The sequence below is a fragment of the Sphaeramia orbicularis genome, chromosome 3, assembly GCF_902148855.1.
Source record: "Sphaeramia orbicularis chromosome 3, fSphaOr1.1, whole genome shotgun sequence".
NCBI classification, from domain to species: Eukaryota; Metazoa; Chordata; class Actinopteri; order Kurtiformes; family Apogonidae; genus Sphaeramia; species Sphaeramia orbicularis.
Genome location: NC_043959.1, coordinates 11,329,758 through 11,350,654, shown reverse-complemented (window position 1 = coordinate 11,350,654; position 20,897 = coordinate 11,329,758). Strand labels below are relative to the sequence as shown.

The 20,897-nt window shown below is 44.2% G+C and overlaps 1 protein-coding gene across 5 annotated transcripts; it reads right to left on the bottom strand.

Moving 5' to 3' along the window:
* Positions 1-3,652: 3,652 nt before the first annotated feature.
* scg3 (secretogranin III) lies at positions 3,653-17,038 on the bottom strand. Of its 5 annotated transcripts, none has more exons than XM_030130920.1 (14): positions 16,867-17,038; positions 16,677-16,820; positions 16,044-16,096; positions 14,323-14,365; positions 13,459-13,668; positions 12,442-12,584; positions 11,219-11,368; positions 9,801-10,008; positions 9,170-9,286; positions 7,105-7,188; positions 6,759-6,869; positions 6,188-6,277; positions 4,923-5,059; positions 3,653-4,833 (listed from the first exon to the last, which is right to left on the bottom strand). In XM_030130920.1, the coding sequence occupies exons 1-13, from the start codon at positions 16,934-16,936 to the stop codon at positions 4,941-4,943; spliced, it is 1,542 nt and encodes a 513-aa protein (XP_029986780.1). In that variant the 5' UTR covers positions 16,937-17,038; the 3' UTR covers positions 3,653-4,833; positions 4,923-4,940. The 5 variants fall into 5 exon arrangements, with proteins under 5 accessions (XP_029986780.1, XP_029986777.1, XP_029986778.1 ...); XM_030130917.1 differs by having other exon boundaries at positions 3,653-4,822; positions 4,899-5,059; positions 16,867-17,037; XM_030130918.1 differs by having other exon boundaries at positions 3,653-4,834; positions 4,904-5,059; positions 16,867-17,037.
* Positions 17,039-20,897: the final 3,859 nt, after the last annotated feature.

Genomic DNA, 20,897 nt, shown 5'->3' with positions numbered 1-20,897 from the left:
GAAAAAAGGATGATTTTGGGGCGAACAAACTTAAATACTATGTTTTTGGGCTTCTGAGACTTATATGACGTGACTGGAAAATAGCATAATACGGGACCTTTAACATCACTGTGTTCAAAGAACAAAACCAATACAGTGCATGAACTCACAACAAATTACATACCTTTTCACAAAGACATGACCTTTTTTAATACTACCACACTGAAATGGTTTTAATTTTTAACCTTATGTATTCCAATAATGAACTTATTGTATTTATACTATCTATCATTTTTAACATTTTAACACACACCCATCACCTAATTTCCATCAGGCTACAATAATAATGAATATTTACTGCAAATCAGTGTGACTTCTGCTGTTGCCTTTGAGAGACCAGTTCAGAAATGCGTGGCTTCACCTTGGCAAGTGCCACTGTCATGTCATTTTCACAGCAAAGTCTGTTCCTTTGTGTTGTAGTGCTATAAGCAACAACAGTACACCGCGTATATTGGATGTCAATCAGAGAAAGAGTCTCCAAAGCCATTTGTTTACATACACGGACCTAGCCCGACACACACACCCGGCTAATGAGTCGAGTGTGTGTCCTGACCTCCGCCGAACCCCTGAGACTGACTCACTGAACCCCTAGGGTTCAATCGAACCCAGGTTAAGAACCACTGGTCTAATGTGTTTTGTGTTTAAAGTCTGCTTTGTTATGTGGGAGACAACTTAGTTTGCTTGTTGTTTGTGTTTTATGTGTGAAGAGTATATTGTAATTCTGTATTTCTATGTGTCTGTTTCTATTTAAACATTTATGACCTGTGGTAAAAATAAATAAAAACAAGAAAAGGATCAACACGAGTCATAATATTGTGTGCTGCCTGTCCAGCCTTTTCAGAGGGTTAAAATTTAGAAAAGTCCAAACACCCACTGTAAACCCTATAGAGACTGTGTCTGTCCCACATACACACTGTAAACCCTATAGAGACTGTGTCTGTCCCACATACACACTGTAAACCCTATAGAGACTGTGTCTGTCCCACATACACACTGTAAACCCTATAGAGACTGTGTCTGTCCCAGATACCCACTGTAAACCCTGTAGAGAATATAGTATAATATAGCATTAATACTAGTATTTGTAGTAGTAGTATATCCACTGGTAGTACTTGTATTTGCAGTAGTAGTATATCCACTGGTAGTACTAGTATTTGTAGTACTTGTATTTGTAGTAGTAGTATATCCACTGTTAGTACTTGTATTTGCAGTAGTAGTATATCCACTGGTAGTACTAGTATTTGTAGTACTTGTATTTGTAGTAGTAGTATATCCACTGTTAGTACTTGTATTTGCAGTAGTAGTATATCCACTGGTAGTACTAGTATTTGTAGTACTTGTATTTGTAGTAGTAGTATTCCCAGTTCTGTACATTTGTTCTAGTTACTGATAATTATATTAACATCAGATGATCTATTTTGTAACACTTCAGGTTCAGTTTGCTGTCCACAGTCTCTCTCTCTCTCTCTCTCTCTCTCTTTCTTTCTCTCTCTCTCTCTCCTCCTGTCACTCGTCCATCCTCCTCAGTCTCTCTCTTCTCCTGTAACTCGTCCATCCTCCTCAGTCTCTCTCTCTCCTCTCCTGTCACTCATCCATCCTCCTCAGTCTGGTTCTACTCCAGGTTTAAACCTGTTAAAGGGGCTTTTTCCTTCCACTGTCTGCCCTCACTACTGTTTACTCCTGTTGGATCTGTTGGTTCTGTTTACTCCTGTTAGGTTCTGTTTACGCCTGTTGAATTCTGTTCATTCTGTTTACTCCTGTTGGTTCTGTTTACTTCTGTTGGTTCTGTTTACTCCTGTTGGTTCTGTTGGTTTTGTTTACTCCTGTTAGATTCTGTTGGTTCTGTTGGTTTTGTTTACTCCTGTTGGATCTGTTGGTTTTGTTTACTCCTGTTAGATTCTGTTGGTTCTGTTGGTTTTGTTTACTCCTGTTGGATCTGTTGGTTCTGTTTACTTGTTGGTTCTGTTGGATCTGTTGGCTCTGTTTACACCTGCTAAATTCTGTTGGTTCTGTTTACTCCTGTTAGATTGTTGGTTCTGTTTACTCCTGTTAGATTGTTGGTTCTGTTTACTCCTCTTGGTCCTGTTTACTCCTGTTAAATTCTGTTGGTTCTGTTGATTTCTGTAAATTCATTTCACAGTCTGGTTTATTCCAGCTCCATATGTACAGTGTCATCAGATAACTTTGGTTATGAATTGACACTATATAAATAAAATGTGATGGATTGACTGTACCCAGTCTGGAGGGTTACCAGGCTCTGCCCTGGAGCCAGGCCTGGGGTTGGGGCCTGTGGGCAAGCGCCTGGTGGCCAGGCCTTTGCCCATGAGGTCCAGTCAGGCCCAGCCCGAACTGGTGACATGGGCTTGTCACCTTGTGGACCCACCATCTGCAGGGGGAAGCAGAATGGTCCGGTGCATTGTGGGTCAGACAGCAGACCAAGGTGGGGGCCTTGGCTGTCCGACCAGTTACAGAAGCTGACTTTTGGAACATGGAACATCACCTCTCTGGCAGGGAAGGAGCAGGAGCTTGTGGAGGAGGTTGAGCGGTACCGGGTAGATATAGTCGGCCTTACCTTGACACATAGCATCAGCTCTGGAACCCAAGTTCTTGAGAGGGGTTGCACTCTCTCCTTTGATGGAGTTGCCCCGGGCAAGAGGGCAGGGGTGGTCTTTTTGATAGCCCCCAGACTGGTAGCTCCCAGGCTCTCTGCCTGCACTTTGGGTTTTACCCTGGTGGACAAAAGGGTTGCTTCCCTGTGCCTTAGGGTTGGGGAATAGGTTCTGACTGTAGGCAGTGCATACACACCGAACAACAGCTCAGATTACCCACCCTTTTTGGGATGGGTGCTGGAAAGCGCTCTGAAAGGGGATTCCATTGTCCTACTAGGGGACTTCAACACTCACGTGGGCAATGACATTGTGACCTGGAACTGCATGGCGGGGAGGAACAGCTTGCCCGATCTGAACCAGAGTGGTGTTCAAGTTATTGGACTTCTGTGCGTGTGTCAGTTTGGCCATAACTAGCACCATGTTTGAACATAAAGATGCCCATCTGTGCAGTAGGCAACAGGACATCCTAGGTTGCCAGTTGATGATCAACTTTGTAGTCGTATCATCAGACCTGCGGCTGTATGTTCTGGACACTCAGGTGAAGTGAGGTGCGGAGCTGTCAACTGACCACTACCTGGTTGTAAATTGGATCAGGTGGCAGGGGAAGACACCACGCCAACCCAGTGGGCCGAAACAAATAGTGCGGGTCTGCTGGGAACACCTGGCGGAAGAAGCTGTCAGGTTGATCTTCAACTCACACCTCTGGCAGAGCTTCAACTGCATCCCTAGAGCAAGTCCAAATGAGCTCTGTTCCAGTTGCGGCGGAAATCCCCCAACCTATTGGTGGACACCAGAGGTGAGGGGAACCGTCAGGCTGAAGGGGGCCTACAGGGCGTGGCTGGTGAGGGTTAGGGTTAGTTCTGAGGTCTGTGTGTGATTTGTGTCTGTAGTGTCTCTTCATCCTGTGGTATCTGCGATGCAGGGGGGCAAAGACATCATTAAGCAACTATGCACAAATCAGAGATTGTTCCTGTCAAGAGGAGCAATTCATCACCATTGGATCAAAGGCTTTTGAGTGTTTTATTTGCACTGGTTTAAAGGGTTTGGGTCCTGACCAGAACACATCCAACATGTGCTGCACATCTACATCCAACCAAATCAGTCAGAATTGAATCAGACTTTCATTTTTCAAACTTCAGTATTTTATGTTCAATTTTAAATACAGTAAGTTCAGATTGTATTTGTACTGTTGGTTCCTTCTTCAGATAGATGATAGAAACACAAAACTAAAACATGGATGTTTAAAGAACTGAAGGACAATGTCTGGAGAACAGTTTCAAACTACAAAAATAAAAAAGTCCTGATCTTTTACAGTCGTGTCATTTGTTGAATCCAGATTCCAATTACATTCATTTCCTTATTTGAAATTAAACATAAAAATAAAAATGTACAAATGAACTCACTCCTAAAATTATAAACTACGGCCAGTTTGGTTCGCCTCTTCTAAGTTACTTTTTAAAACCTGCTTGTTTTTTTATGTAGTAACTGAAAGCCAAAAACTAACAAGAAAATCCACTTTTGAGCTTCAATGAAATAATGATTGAACCTTCATCTTCAAGATTATGTCAGTATGAACTCACAGGAACATTTTCATCATCAACCTTCAGACGTTTCATCACAGAGGTAAAGAAAAGGCAGTGTTTGAAAGACTTTTACACTGGAAGGAAAAATCACACACACATTTTAAAAGACTTCATCTTCTGTCTCTAAAGACATTGGACAGAGCATAGAAACCAGCAGGCCACGCCCCCTAGGGGGCCTGGGCAGAACACAACAGAAGGGTGGGCGTGGAATTCAAACCAAAAATACATGAAGATCTGACAAATGAACTGGACCAAACAAGAACAACAAAGATCTGATAAATGAGCTGGACCAAACAAGAACAAAAGGCTAAGACAGGTTCCACAGAATCTCAAGGGTTAGCTGAACACCAAAGCGTCTGAGGCATACATTCATCTTCCACAGGGTTAGGGTTAGTCCTGGACCCTAACCCTAATCCTGGACCACATGTTGGTTTGAAGGAAATAAATGTTCTCCTGTGAGGTTGGATTCCTTTGGCATTTCAGCTCAAAGACTAAACTGATTCCAACGGATCCACTGGGTTGAATCTGGTCTAAGCAGGTCCTTCTGAGTCCACCAGGATATGGACATTAATGGGGGGTCAGACAGGGTCCTGGTCGGGGGTCTGGGGTCCAGGTTTGGGATCCAGGGTCTTGGGTCAAAGATCTGGGGTCAGGGGTCCAGGATCTGGGGTCCAGGGTCCGGGTCTGGGGTGGGGTTCTGGTGGTCCTGTTACAGGCTGCTGTAGATCCTCTTGATGGTGTCGCCTTCATCTTTGGCGATGATTCCCTTCTGGATGTAGGCGTCAACCTGCTGGTCCATGAAGTCTTTGAGTTTGGATAGGTCATAGTCTGGAATGGAAGAAGACGACCAAAGCAGATCAGAACTGGAGACAACCCTAACCCTAACCCTGGAGACCACACTGAAGACAACCCTAACCCTAACACTGAACACACTTAAACCCTAACCTTAACCCAGCTCTGGGTTTAAAATATTAAACTGGTACTGAGAAGATTCAGGTCAAAGTTCACTGATCTGTCTGGACTCATTAAATAATGAGGTCAAAGGTCAGACTCAATTCAGCCAGGACAAAAACATCACCTAATCCTCTAACCTCTAACCCTAACCCTCTAACCCTAACCTCTAACCTTAACCCCCTAACCTCTAACCCTAACCCTCTAACCCTAACCCCTAACCCTCTAACCTTAACCCCCTAACCTCTAACCCTCTAACCTCTAACCCTCTAACCTCTAACCCTCTAACCTCTAACCCTAACCCCCTAACCTCTAACCCTCTAACCTCTAACCCTCTAACCTCTAACCCTAACCCCCTAACCTCTAACCCTCTAACCTCTAACCCTCTAACCTCTAACCCTCTAACCTCTAACCCTCTAACCCTAACCCTCTAACCTCTAACCCTAACCCTGTAACCCTAACCCTCTAACCCTGTAACCCTAACCCTCTAACTCTAATCCTCTAACCTCTAACCCTAACTCTCTAACCCTAACCTCTAACGCTCTCACCCTAACCTCTATCCCTAACTTCTAACCCTAACCCTCTAACCTCTAACTTCTAACCCTAACCCTCTAACCTCTAACTTCTAACCCTAACCCTCTAACTTCTAACCCTAACCCTCTAACCTCTAACCCTAACCCTGTAACCCTAACCCTCTAACTCTAATCCTCTAACCCTAACTCTCTAACCCTAACCTCTAACGCTCTCACCCTAACCTCTATCCCTAACTTCTAACCCTAACCCTCTAACCTCTAACCCTAACTCTCTAACCCTAACCGTTTAACCCTAACCTCTAACCCTAAACCCTAAACTCTAACCCTAATCCTCTAACCCTAACCTCTAACCCTAACCCTCTAACCCTAACCTCCAACCCTAACCCTAACTTCTAACCCTTACCCTCTGACCCCTAACCCTGACCCTAAGCCTATTTTTCATTCATACTGTCCTCGTGTGTTGCGCTCTTACCGTCTTTGCCTTCTTCTTTGTTGTGTTTCTTCAGCCACTCGATGTTCTTTCGGATGGCCTCCAGGTACGTCTCCGCCTTCCCGGCTCGACCTGATTTTCATAAAAGACACACATGCAAAGAAAACCTGAGTGGGATCGCAATTAGACACTAGTTTGACTCTGAAGTAGATGAGCATCATACACAAAAGTCTGATTTTCAGGAGGAAGGCAGGACAAGTTCTGTTGTGGTTCTGTTGGTTCTGTTTACTCCTGTTGGTTCTGTTTACTCCTGTTAGATTGTGTTGGTTCTGTTTACTCCTGTTGGTTCTGTTTACTCCTGTTAGATTGTGTTGGTTCTGTTTACTCCTGTTGGTTCTGTTTACTCCTGTTAGATTCTGTTGGTTCCGTTTACTCCTCCTGGTTCTGTTGGTTTCTGTAAATTCACTTCACAGTCTGGTTTATTTCAGCTCCATGTTAAGTGTCATCAGATAACGTTGGTTATATAATATATAATTTGCTATATAAATAAAATGTGATATATAAAATGTGATTGATAGTTTCATGTGTTAATGGAAACATGCTGTGAACTGACTCGTCTCAGATGATGGCTGCTCCTCCTTAGTTGAGTCTTTCAGGTTCTCATACTCCTTCTGCATCTTGGCAGCATCCGCTTTGGTGTTGTCATCATCATCCATGTTTTTCCCTTTATAAAAATAAAAGCAGTACAGGGACCATTATAAACCCCTTAAGGGTCAGGGTTAACGTTAGGGTTAGGGGTTAGGGTCGGGGGTTAGGGTTAGGGGTTAGGGTCAGGGTTAGGGTAAGGGGTTAGGTGTTAGGGTTAGGGTTAGGGGTCGGGGTTAGGTGTTAGGGTTAGGGTCAGGGTCAGGGTCAGGGTTAGGGTTAGGGTTAGCCTGTGAACATGTGACCCTGTTTACCGTTGGCTCCAGTGGCGTCTGCAGAGCCCAAAGCTTTGCCCAGTTTGTTCTTGGTCTGCATAGCGATCATAGCATCCAGGTTTTCTGCAGGTGAGGGAAACAGGTGTTAGAGTTTACATCCTCATATATTCAGACTGGACATCCTCATATATTCAGACTGGACATCCTCAAATATTCAGACTGGACATCCTCAAATATTCAGACTGGACATCCTCAAATATTCAGACTGGACATCCTCATATATTCAGACTGGACATCCTCATATATTCAGACTGGACATCCTCAAATATTCAGACTGGACATCCTCAAATATTCAGACTGGACATCCTCAAATATTCAGACTGGACATCCTCATATATTCAGACTGGACATCCTCAAATATTCAGACTGGACATCCTCAAATATTCAGACTGGACATCCTCAAATATTCAGACTGGACATCCTCAAATATTCAGACTGGACATCCTCATATATTCAGACTGGACATCCTCAAATATTCAGACTGGACATCCTCATATATTCAGACTGGACATCCTCAAATATTCAGACTGGACATCCTCAAATATTCAGACTGGACATCCTCATATATTCAGACTGGACATCAAATATTCAGACTGGACATCCTCATATATTCAGAGATGATCCATGAAAGCTCTCACTGTCACTAAGAGGTTTCAGAAGATGATGAAACAGCTTCATCTCAGTTAGGAAATGATGATGCTCATGGTCAGATTCAGTCTATGAGAGTTAAGGTTAGATTAGGGTTAGGCTTGGGTCAGTCTATAGGGTTATGATTAGGGTTAGTTAGGGTTAGGCTAAGGGTTAGGATTAGGCAAATGTTCACCTGGGTTAGGGTTAGGGGGTTAGGGGTTAGCGCAGTTCACTTCTTTGACCTGTGACAGGTGAAACCAGCTAGTGCCTCCTCCCCTTTGCCCAGGCTCCGCCCCCTCTCTTTCTCTGGGCCTGTGTTCAGTCACGTACATTAGTAACCCTAACCCTAACCCTATGAATGACAGCTGTGCACATATGCTAACTCATCACCACATGTGAGGAGGGGGAGGGGCCCCGTTAACAGGTTGCTAGGCGACAGTCCTCTGTTCTTTCCATGGTTTATCATCTGATGACCTATAGCACACAAAGCTGGAGCGTTTCCTAGGAGACACCTGTGGGTTCCTGTGTTTGGCTCTGGTGTGTCATCTATTATCAGACCAGCTGCTGTGGGTCAATTATGGATCCAAATGTCACTGATCTGTAGACTATAGTTCTGATCCAAACTCAGATAGGGGCTAGGGTTTGGGTTAGGGTTTAGGGTTAGACTGTGGCTCTGATCCCAGCTCATCCAGTGGCATTTCCATGACATACATCTATTATTCAGCAACGTATGAATATGTTTGTGACAGTGGATCTGTGAAGGCAAAGGTTGGGACAAGGACCAGCTGATTACAGAGTAATTAACCCTAACCCTAACCCTAAACTACAGGGTAATAAACTACAGGGTAATAAAGTAATTGGTAATAAACATGGGAAGTCAACAGCAATTTGTAAAATAACCAAAATAAATAACCTAAATATTGAATTACTAACCCTAACCCAGAATATAGGTAATTACAGGTATATAAAAAGAAAATATATGTAATTATAGGTGTATAAATAAAATACAGGTAATTATAGGCATATAAACAGAATATAGGTAATAATAGGTATATAAATAAAATATAGGTAATTATAGGTATATAAATAGTATATGGGTAATTATAGGTATATAATGAGAATATAGGTAATTATAGATACATAAATAGTATACGGGTAATTATAGGTATATAAACAGAATATAGGTAATTATAGAGACATAACTAATATATAAGTAATTATAGGTATATAAATGGTATATAGACTGTACATGAGATCCTTGTCTCATGACATTAACATAACATTTAACATTGAATAACATTTAGAGAATAATCAAATTTAATCAAATAAACATCACAGTAATATTTTTCAGAACCTACACATATACCTGACAGATCCGACAGAACACCTCCATCTGTTATCGAGCATGTCTTACCTAAATAGGACACGCCCTCCTCTGGCGTGATGGTTCCATACTTCACCATCATCTTCACAAAGTCAATGAGGGTCTTCATGATGGTGATCAGGGTCTCTCTCTCCTGAGTGTCTCGCTCTGCAGCAGGAAACAGACCCACTCATTCCATCAGTTAGCCATGCTAACTGGTCCATGTTAACTGGTCCATGCAAACTGGTCCATGTTAACTGGTTCATGCTAATTGGTCCATGCTAACTGGTCCATGTTAATTGGTTCATGTTAATTGGTCCATGCAAACTGGTCCATGTTAACTGGTTCATGCTAATTGGTCCATGCTAACTGGTCTGTGTTAATTGGTCCATGCTAACTGGTCCATGCTAACTGATCTATGCTAATTGGTCCATGCTAATTGGTCTATGCTAACTGGTCCATGCTAATGCTAACTGGTTTCCGTGGTCTTTAGTGTCACCAGTTGTTTGACCATCAGGATGGGAACATAACTAATCCATAATTCCTTTTGTGCTTGTGTGTTTTCAATCATCCATTCCTATGACGATGTGTTGGTTCAGCTGTTACCATGACAACAGCGCCCCGCTGCCTGTGTTCCTGGCTGCTGTTGATGCTGTTTGGGGTGAACTTGTGGTGCTTTTACCTGAGTCCAGGCTCCGGAGCAGGCGGTAGAAGTTGGGGAAGTACTGCAGGTCCTGAAGGCCGTCCTCAGGGTTGACCTCGTTGACCTCCTGGGTGTCTCTGTCCCACATGTGGTCTGCGGTGTCGTCTTCCTCTGCGTCCGCCTCGTCTTCAGCCTCTTCCTCTTCATCACCTTCATCTGCGTTGTATCGACGCTGAGGGGAATCCCACTGTCACAGATGTACGAGCGTATGTAAGACCCTAACCCATGTAGACTATCTGGGAGACCTAACCCATGTAGACCATCCGGAAGACCCTAACCCTAACCCATGTAGAACATCTGGAAGACCCTAACCCATGTAGACCATCTGGAAGACACTAACCCATATAGACCATCTGGAAGACAATAACCCATGTAGATCATCTGGAAGACCCTAACCCTAACCCATGTAGACCATCTGGAAGAACCTAACCCATGTAGACCATCTGGAAGACCCTAACCCTAACCCATGTAGACCATCTGGAAGAACCTAACCCATGTAGACCATCTGGAAGACACTAACCCTAACCCATGTAGACCATCTGGAAGACCCTAACCCATGTAGACCATCTGGAAGACCCAAACCCATGTAGACCATCTGTAAGACCCTAACCCCAACCCATGTAGACCACGTGGAAGAACCTAACCCATGTAGACCATCTGTAAGACCCTAACCCATGTAGACCATCTGTAAGACCCTAACCAATGTAGACCATGTGGAAGACCCTAACCCTAACCCATGTAGACCATCTGTAAGACCCTAACCCATGTAGACCATCTGTAAGACCCTAACCCTAACCCATGTAGACCATCTGTAAGACCCTAACCCATGTGGACCATCTGTAAGACCCTAACCCTAACCCACGTGTGGAACTCCACTCCCACTGCCGGCCTGAGCATTCAGTGACTTGGTGGGAAATACTCAGATACTTTAATCAGTAACTATACTCCAGTGTGAACTATACTCTTCTGTTTGCTTGTTGCTACTATGTACAATACTGTCATTATTTTATTTATGCTTAAATATTTATTTTGTAAGAAATTACTTGAAGAATGAAGAGCACTGAGCTCTTTTAGTTTTGTTTTTGTTTGACTGTATGTTTGATACAATTCCACACATATTCAGCTATTCAATGCTACTGTACTGTACTCAACGTTCCACGTCTTTGTACTATTTGTTAAATATTGCTTTAAGTTCAATAAATGTTTCTTTTTTTAAATTGAGACTTGCAGCATGTGTTATCATTATGTCATTTTTAGGATGTAAACAGAGGGAGTGAAAGCAGGATTGGCTCCAGAAAAGCAGCGACCCATATCAGTGGTCGGCTAAGGCTGATGACAGAAATATTAAAGTTCCACGTGTCGACCCCTAGTTTTCATTAGATCAGTGACGGTTTTACCAGGTTTGCGTCGGAGTCCTCTTGTCCTCTGGTGTCTTTGCCGGTGTCGTCAGCGTCTGTAATTTCGTTGTTCTTAGCGTTTGTGGTGATCAGGTCCTGCAGAGCTTCAGCCACCTGGTACTCCAGATTATCTGCCTGAGTGTCTGTGATCTGGAAGAGCACAAATATGGACACATGAGGACAGGACACATGTCTGTGATCTGGAAGAACCCAAATATGGACACATGAGGACAGGACACATGTCTGTGATCTGGAAGAACACAAATATGGACACATGAGGACAGGACATGTGTCTGTGATCTGGAAGAACACAAATATGGACACATGAGGACAGGACACGTGTCTGTGATCTGGAAGAACACAAATATGGACACATGAGGACAGGACATGTGTCTGTGATCTGGAAGAACACAAATATGGACACATGAGGACAGGACACGTGTCTGTGATCTGGAAGAACACAAATATGGACACATGAGGACAGGACACGTGTCTGTGAATGTCCAACGGACTTTCATCTGAGGACAAACACACATGTGGGCGGGGCTACATCACTCATGGTCCTCTGGGGTGAGACGAAGCCTAAATCACACATCTAATGCTGCGTTTCCACTACGTGGTATCGGTTCGACTTGACTCTACTCGACTCGGCCTTTTTGCGTTTCCATTAGGAAAAAGGACCTGGAATCTGGTACCTGGTACTAGTTTTTTGGTATCACCTCCGCTGAGGTTCCAGGACTGGGGACCAGATACTAAAAGGTGACGTGTAAACACTGCAGACCACTGATTGGTCAGAGTTGTCTCTGTGACCCGCCGTTTTACAAAAAACAGATGCGGAAGTTTACAGTAAATATGTCGGTAGGTTAATCCACAGTGACAGTCTGTAGAACTACACCATGGTTTGTCGAGGAGGTTCAGATGTAAAAATTCAGCGTGAGTTGGACGAGACAACACACAACGAGCGAGTTTATTAGTGACTCTCTGAGCAGACGACAGAAGTAACGCGCCACATCGCTATGACGACCAGGTACTGTAAAGTGGGTAGTATCCTGTAATGGAAATGGTCTGGAATAGGACCTGGTACTAGAGTGGAGTCAAGCTGAGTCAAGCCAAGCCGGTTCCACGTAGTGGAAACGTGGCATATGTCTGTCCCAGGGACAGGAAGGGGGAGGGGCTTCCTGTTGTCAATCACCATCTGAGTGTGGAGGCGGGTCATGACCTACCAGTCCTAGTTTCAGCAGCTTGGACACAATCCTGTCGAAAACCCCCCTGTCGTCCTCCTCGTAGATTTTGTTTGCTATTTTTTGGACAATGTCCTCTGCAGTCAGCAGAGTTCCGTCCACCTGGTGGAAACTCTCCGGCTCATCTGGAAGGACAGGACACGCATGTTTAGAGCAGGATATTCAACCGGCATCTGTGTTCACACTCATTAAACTGAGCCTAGTCCCGTGGGTTTTCATGAAAAGGACCAGGACATTTACCACAGTTCACAGTGTGTGGACGCCAGAAAGGACCAACAACAAACCAACGTCCCTCTGACTGGGACTCATCACTGATAGACCTTCAAATTCTGCCACTCTTTCTGTCTGAGGGAACCTGACAGATGAAACCACCAGAGCACTGTCCATATTTGGACATGGGGTCACCTGATGAGTGGCTCATTGTCCTTGTTGTGGACAAATGGATGGAGTGTGTCCGTCAGTGTCCTGTGGCTCAGAGACAGGTTAGGGCTGGGGTTCATGATAAGGACAACGGCAGGGATGGAATGACACTGGGGTAGAACCTTTGCTTCCATCTGGAGGTGGACATTTACAGATTTACAGTAGTCCCACAGAAAAGATGGACCAATGAAGGTTCGCCCTAACCCTAAATAAATAAATTAATTAATATTTATATATGTATTTATATGTGTGTGTGTGTATGTGTATGTGTGTGTGTAAAGAATTGTTTAGACTTTTGGACAAAGCTATTTGGTTCGTGCAGCCTTATGCCTCATTTTGGTGTTTAGAGGAGGAGGATAATCTTTGATAATCTTTGATAATCTTCATCTCCTGATCTCTTGGACTCTTTCGGAGTCTCTGTTTATCTCCTTTAATGTTTGGACATGTTTGTAGTGCCCCCCCCTTCCTTAACTGTCTGCACTGTGACAAACAGAGGCCGACAGGACGGTGCAGACAACCTACTACACATGTATAAACCTGGCAGTCTGCTCTCAGGGCACAGGGTTAGGGTTAGCATACCCTGGTCCATTCCCTTCTTGGTGGAGTCGTAGTCTTCAGCCAAACGCCGGCTCTTGGTGGAATCAGACTCATCTGGGATGTACTGCTCCACCTTGTGGCCTACTTGAACTGGCACCTTGGGGCTCTCTTTGGGTTGGTGGGTATCAGCCAGTGCCTTCAGTTCATCTGGGTCTGAGTCCAGGTCCTCAGAGGCAGTGGGAGGTTTAGTCTCTGAACAGAAACACAAGGATCAGACTGGACCAACATGTCAAATCAGAACATGTGTTGAACCTAGAGCTGCACGACATGGAGAAAAAAACAGATTAATGTTCTTCAATGATTTACAAAAGCTGAAAGAAGATCAAATCAATGGAATAGTACAAAGGCCCGAAGCATCCTGAGCAAATCCACGGAACTCTGAGATGGGGAGGAATAAATCCTAACCCTAACTCTAACCCTAAACCTAATCCTAACCCCAACCCATTAAAACCCACAGAAGAACACAGACAGAACAGGACCAAACCAACATCTGGGGCTCTAGGATTCATGTTTTATTCAGTGGTTTCACCAGATAAACTTCAAAAAGGAAAATACTGTCTGAGCTGTGATTGGATGAGATGGAAACAACATAAACGGTGCTTCTGTTACTGGAGGAAGAACGTCCAAAACTATTATAAGGACAAACTCTTTTTTTCCACATATGCAGAAGGATCATTACCACAGAGAACCCTAAACCCAGAGTTCTGATGGAATATTAGATCCCAGGCTTTGAAAGCCTGGTTGAAAACACACTTTGAACAGGAGCTGTGTTCTTCACATTCGTCTGTTTTACTGGAAATGCTGTAACATGAAGCCACTCATCGATTGTCAACGGTTTCCACTTACCAATGGACTGCAGTGCAGCTTTCACACCATCTGCCTCCGCCATCTGAGGAGAGAAGAAACATTAGAGCAGCCCGCAACACTCAGAACCAACATTAGAGCAGTCAGAACCAACATTAGAGCAGTCCGCAACACTCAGAACCAACATTAGAGCAGTCAGAAGCAACATTAGAGCAGTCCGCAACACTCAGAACGAACATTAGAGCAGTCAGAACCAACATTAGAGCAGTCCGCAACGCTCAGAACCAACATTAGCGCAGTCTGCAACACTCAGAACCAACATTAGAGCAGTCCGCAACACTCAGAACCAACATTAGAGCAGTCCGCAACACTCAGAACCAACATTAGAGCAGTCAGAACCAACATTAGAGCAGTACGCAACACTCAGAACCAACATTAGAGGAGTCCGCAACACTCAGAACCAACATTAGACCAGTCCACAACACTCAGAACCAACATTAGAGCAGTCCACAACACTCAGAACCAACATTAGACCAGTCCACAACACTCAGAACCAACATTAGAGCAGTCCGCAACACCCAGAACCAACATTAGAACAGTCCGCAACACTCAGAACCAACATTAGACCAGTCTGCAACACTCAGAACCAACATTAGAGCAGTCTGCAACACTCAGAACCAACATTAGAACAGTCCGCAACACCCAGAACCAACATTAGAACAGTCCGCAACACTCAGAACCAACATTAGACCAGTCTGCAACACTCAGAACCAACATTAGACCAGTCTGCAACACTCAGAACCAACATTAGAACAGTCCGCAACACTCAGTACCAACATTAGACCAGTCCGCAACACTCAGTACCAACATTAGACCAGTCCGCAACACTCAGAACCAACATTAGAACAGTCCGCAACATTTAGAACCAACATTAGACCAGTCCGCAACACTCAGAACCTACATTAGAACAGTCCACAACACTCAGAACCAACATCAGAACAGTCCACATCACTCAGAACCAACATTCGACCAGTCCACAACACTCAGAACCAACAGTAGACCAGTCCACCACACTCAGAACCAGGCTCAGATCCAGCAGATCTGACTTGAAACAGATGACTCCAAAGCCCTGGGGGTTAGGGTCAGGGTTATCTTCTAGGGTTAGGGTTATGTTTCAGGGTTAGGGTTAGGGTTTGGATTCTGTTTAAGGGTTAGGGTTAGGGTTAGGGGTCCAGGGTTACGGTTAGGGGTCCAGGTGGACTCACCTGTTCTATTAGGGTTAGAGTTAGGGGTCCAGGTGGACTCACCTGTTCTATCAGGGTTAGGGTTAGGGGTCCAGGTGGACTCACCTGTTCTTTCAGGGTTAGTGTTAGGGGTCCAGGTGGACTCACCTGTTCTATCAGGGTTAGGGTTAGGGGTCCAGGTGGACTCACCTGTTCTTTCAGGGTTAGTGTTAGGGGTCCAGGTGGACTCACCTGTTCTTTCAGGGTTAGGGTTAGGGGTCCAGGTGGACTCACCTGTTCTATCAGGGTTAGAGTTAGGGGTCCAGGTGGACTCACCTGTTCTATCAGGGTTAGGGTTAGGGGTCCAGGTGGACTCACCTGTTCTTTCAGGGTTAGGGTTAGGGGTCCAGGTGGACTCACCTGTTCTATCAGGGTTAGGGTTAGGGGTCCAGGTGGACTCACCTGTTCTATTAGGGTTAGAGTTAGGGGTCCAGGTGGACTCACCTGTTCTATCAGGGTAAGGGGTCCAGGTGGACTCACCTGTTCTTTCAGGGGTTTCTCTTCTGTCAGCTGTCTGTTGGACACAGTTTTATCTGTGGGACAGAAGAACATTCATGTCAATATTCAACTGGATCATTGTGTTGGTCATGCAGTTGTTTTGGTGATTAGAACCAGATGAACTGTTTAATTCCATGTGATTGGATTCAGACTGGGTGCGTTTCCTCTGCAGACATTTGGTCAGAATGTGTTGATCTGTGTTTATGTATGTTTATGTGTCCCTGACCCAAAGGCACCAGCGCAAAGGCACAGCTTAAGCCGATTGGACAACAACAGATTAAACTGAGGCCAAAATAGACCACAGACGGCCTGAGCACGAGCCCAGGAGGACACAGGCAGGTGGACCCGAGCCGGACCCGAGCCGACCCGAGCCTTCAAGGGTCGGCTTTGTTCTCTTTTATCCATATTTATACATGTGTGTGTTCATATAAAAGTGGACAGACTCAGTCCAGTCCTTGGACCCACGGGACCTGTTTACATGGACTGTTCAGGGTTTGAGACCATGGGTGGACACCTGTCCAGTCTGTCCTGTCCAGTCTGTCCTGTCCAGTCTGTCCTCTACACTACTGAAAACACTGTCCGTGGATGTGCTCAGTGCACTCGTGTCTCACTCACCCGTGGCGGAGGCTGTCGGAGTGGGGAAGGCGCAGATGAACCCACTCAACACCATCAGCTGGAAAACCAGGACCACAAAGGCGGTTCTGGACCCCATCCTAGCCCAAAACAAACCCAGTGTCCAGGAAGTGTCCGTACTGGTCCCTGTGCACGCGCTCTGCTTGTGTCCAGGAAGTGTCCGTACTGGTCCCTGTGCACGCGCTCTGCTTGTGCTGAATGCGTGGACAGCTCCGGCTGGTGCTGAAACGGCCGCGACGCATGCGCCTCGTGGATCCGCTCTGTGAGGACGCACCTCCCGCTGAGAGACGCACAAAGGCTGGCACTGTGGATGTGGACGAACCGAAAGCAGGTCAGGCCTGTGGAATTAGAACCGGATTATCAGGCAGGATCCAACAGCCCCGCGTGAGTTTCAGCATCAGCCGAGAGGCGAGAATAGAACCCACTAAGACCCGCCCCCAAGCAGGAGGGGGAGGAGGAGGAGGGAGACCGACACTGTTCAAAGTGTCAGTCAAACAGCCTCCTCCCTCTGGATGATGTCTGGTTTCATATGAGGCTTTTATTCCACAGACACTAAACATCCCACTAAGTAGACTGAGCCCACACAGACAAAGAGAACCAGTCTATTGCACTGTTTCTATAAATAGATAAAGTCCTGATATTTGGAAGTGACTGTGATGTGAAACAAAGAGCTGAGTGAATATTTTTTATAGTGTTTGAACAGGAAATCCGCCCAAGTGCGTCACAGCCACTGCGTCATAGATGTAGATCTGTGAGCGTCCAGTCAATAGTCAGTACCAGCCTTTATACAAGTGCATTTATTAGACCAGGTCTGGATACAAGAGGATTTATTAGACCAGGTCTGGATACAAGTGGATTTATTAGACCAGGTCTAGATACAAGTGCATTTATTAGATCAGGTCTGGATACAAGAGGATTTATTAGACCAGGTTTGGATACAAGTGGATTTATTAGACCAGGTCTAGATACAAGTGCATTTATTAGGTCAGGTCTGGATACAAGAGGATTTATTAGACCCGGTCTGGATACAAGTGGATTTATTAGACCAGGTCTAGATACAAGTGCGTTTATTAGACCAGGTCTAGATAGAAGTGGATTTATTAGACCAGGTCTGGCTACAAGTGCATTTATTAGATCAGGTCTGGATACAAGAGGATTTATTAGACCCGGTCTGGATACAAGTGGATTTATTAGACCAGGTCTAGATACAAGTGCGTTTATTAGACCAGGTCTGGGTACAAGTGCATTTATAGACCAGGTCTAGATACAGGTGGATTTATTAGACCAGGTCTAGATACAAGAGGATTTATTAGACCAGGTCTGGATACAGGTGGATTTATTAGACCAGGTCTAGATACAAGTGGATTTATTAGACCAGGTCTAGATAGAAGTGGATTTATTAGACCAGGTCTGGCTACAAGTGGATTTATTAGACCAGGTCTGGATACAAGTGCATTTATTAGACCAGGTTTGGATACAAGTAGATTTATTAGACCAGGTCTAGTTATAAGTGGATTTATTAGACCAGGTCTAGATGCAAGTGGGTTTATTATGTTTGACCACAGGGGGGCACCGATAAATGTTTGAATAAAGACTCAAAACACCTTGAAAAACCTCCAGAAACACGTAGATGGTAGTCAATAATGATCTAGAGAAGTTTTTAATCAGATTTGAACATAGTCCAAAATTACTCTTTTATGAGCACATACTATAGCCTTACTATACCAGGGGGCGCTGATGTCTATTTATAAAAAGGCTCAAAACACGTTGAAACACCTCCACAAACATGTAGATGGGATTCTATAATGATCTAGAGAACCTTTTAACCAGATATGAGCATGGCTGAAAATGACCCTTTTTGGAGCACATACTGTAGCTTCACCATTTGAACACCAGAGGGCAATGATTAATATTTAAATAAAGACTCAAAACACATTGAAACACCTCTAGAAACACATAGATGGTAATCTATATTGATCTGGAGCAGTTTTTAATCAGATTTCAACATACCCGTTTTGGAGCCTTACCATTTTAAAACCAGGGGGCGCTGATGAATGTTTGAATAAAGGCTCAAAACACCTTGAATTAACTCCAGAAACATGTAGATGGGCATCTATATTCGACCAGGTCTGGATACAAGGGATTTATTAGGCCAGTTCTAGATACAAGTGGATTTATTAGACCAGGTCTAGATACAAGTGCATTTATTAGACCAGGTCTAGACACAAATGGATTTATTAGACCAGGTCTAGATACAAGTGGATTTATTAGACCAGGTCTAGATACAAGTGGATTTATTAGACCAGGTCTAGACACAAATGGATTTATTAGACCAGGTCTAGATACAAGTGGACTTATTAGACCAGGTCTGGATACAAGTGGATTTATTAGACCAGGTCTAGATACAAGTGGATTTATTAGACCAGGTCTAGACACAAATGGATTTATTAGACCAGGTCTAGATACAAGTGGACTTATTAGACCAGGTCTGGATACAAGTGGATTTATTAGACCAGGTCTAGATACAGGTAGATTTATTAGACCAGGTCTTGATACAGGTGGATTTATTAGACCAGGTCTAGATACAAGTGGATTTATTAGACGAGGTCTAGATACAAGAGGATTTATTAGACCAGGTCTAGACACAAATGGATTTATTAGACCAGGTCTAGATACAAGTGGACTTATTAGACCAGGTCTAGATACAAGAGGATTTATTAGACCAGGTCTGGATCCAGTTGGACTAAAGCAGGATCTTTTTGGTCTAAGTTTCCATGTAGATGTGTTCTGTGGAGGGAACCTGGTCCAGACCAGACTCAGTTCAGGGTTTCTTCATCTCAGTAAGCTGTCTCTACAGATGGAACCAATGGTTCTACTACTGCCCACTACACAATGGAACCACAGGAACTGGACCCACAACGGAACCAAAGGACCTGGACCCACAACAGAACCACAGGAACCACACCCACAATGGAATCACAGGAACTGGACCCACAATGGAACCACAGGAACTGGACCCACAACGGAACCACAGGAACTGGACCCACTGTCACTATGGAAACATGTGGGATCAGGAACTTATAGACTTCGACAGAAATGAGGATCTGAGAGGATTTTTTAGTCATTAGTTCAGTTGAATTGTGTTTGTTCAGACATTTCAAACCTTCTCCATTAGTGCAGATCCACTGTTTCAAAACAACAGTGTGGAAAGGAACAGGCTCACATATGATGCTTCTGGAACTCCAGTTGGTTCAGATGTTTGGTGTGGATACACAGGAAGGTTGAGCCTCTGTTCCTTCATCCCAGCTGTTCTTTAAACAGATGTGGATCCACAGGAACGTTCAGCCTCTGATCCTTCATCCCAGCTGTTCTTTGTTCAGATGTGGGTTTATTTCACTGATGACAGGGAGGTTGAATCCTGATCCAGGCCTGTTGAAGCTGAAGTCTGTATTTGTGGTCCATTAAAAGGCATGTGCGTAGGTTTAAATTAGATGTAGACGTCCTCTTCCAAACCTCCAGTGTCATCATTCTAACTGTCCCACTGCTGCAGCTCTGTCATTATAAAAGCATACATGTTTACAGACTAGATCTGTAGAGGATTAGTGTCACAATTATAATTAGTATTTAAGCGAATTCATTAATGTATGTGTCTATTTATGTCGATTTATACAGAGAGAGACATAAAGAGAGAGACGTAAGACACAAAACAGCAAAAAGATATGTATACAAAGAAGAAAAATCACATAAAAGACTAAACAAGTCTATAAAGTGGGGGGGTGCACATGTCTGAATTCTTATTAGTTCTTGTGTCGTTCCATAAATGTTGATCAGAACTCACTGGTTATGGGCATTGCCTTTGGTTAGGCCTAAGCGCCGCCTCCTCAGCCAGTTTAGGGCGGAGCTGTTCCGGTTCAAACCTGCCTTTAAGACCAGATCAATATAGACGATAAATCAGACCAGATCAATATAGACGATAGATCAGACCAGATCAATACAGACGATAAATCAGACCAGATAAATAAAGACGATAAATCAGACCAGATCAATATAGACGCAGCATCAGCCACTGGAACCAATTTAAGGTTTGGTCACATTACAGTAAATAAATATGTACAAATACTCCTCCAACAGTTTTTGGCGTTCTGTCAGAAATGCCCACATTTCATATTCCTAAAGTCAAACCCACTAAAGGGGTCGGACCAG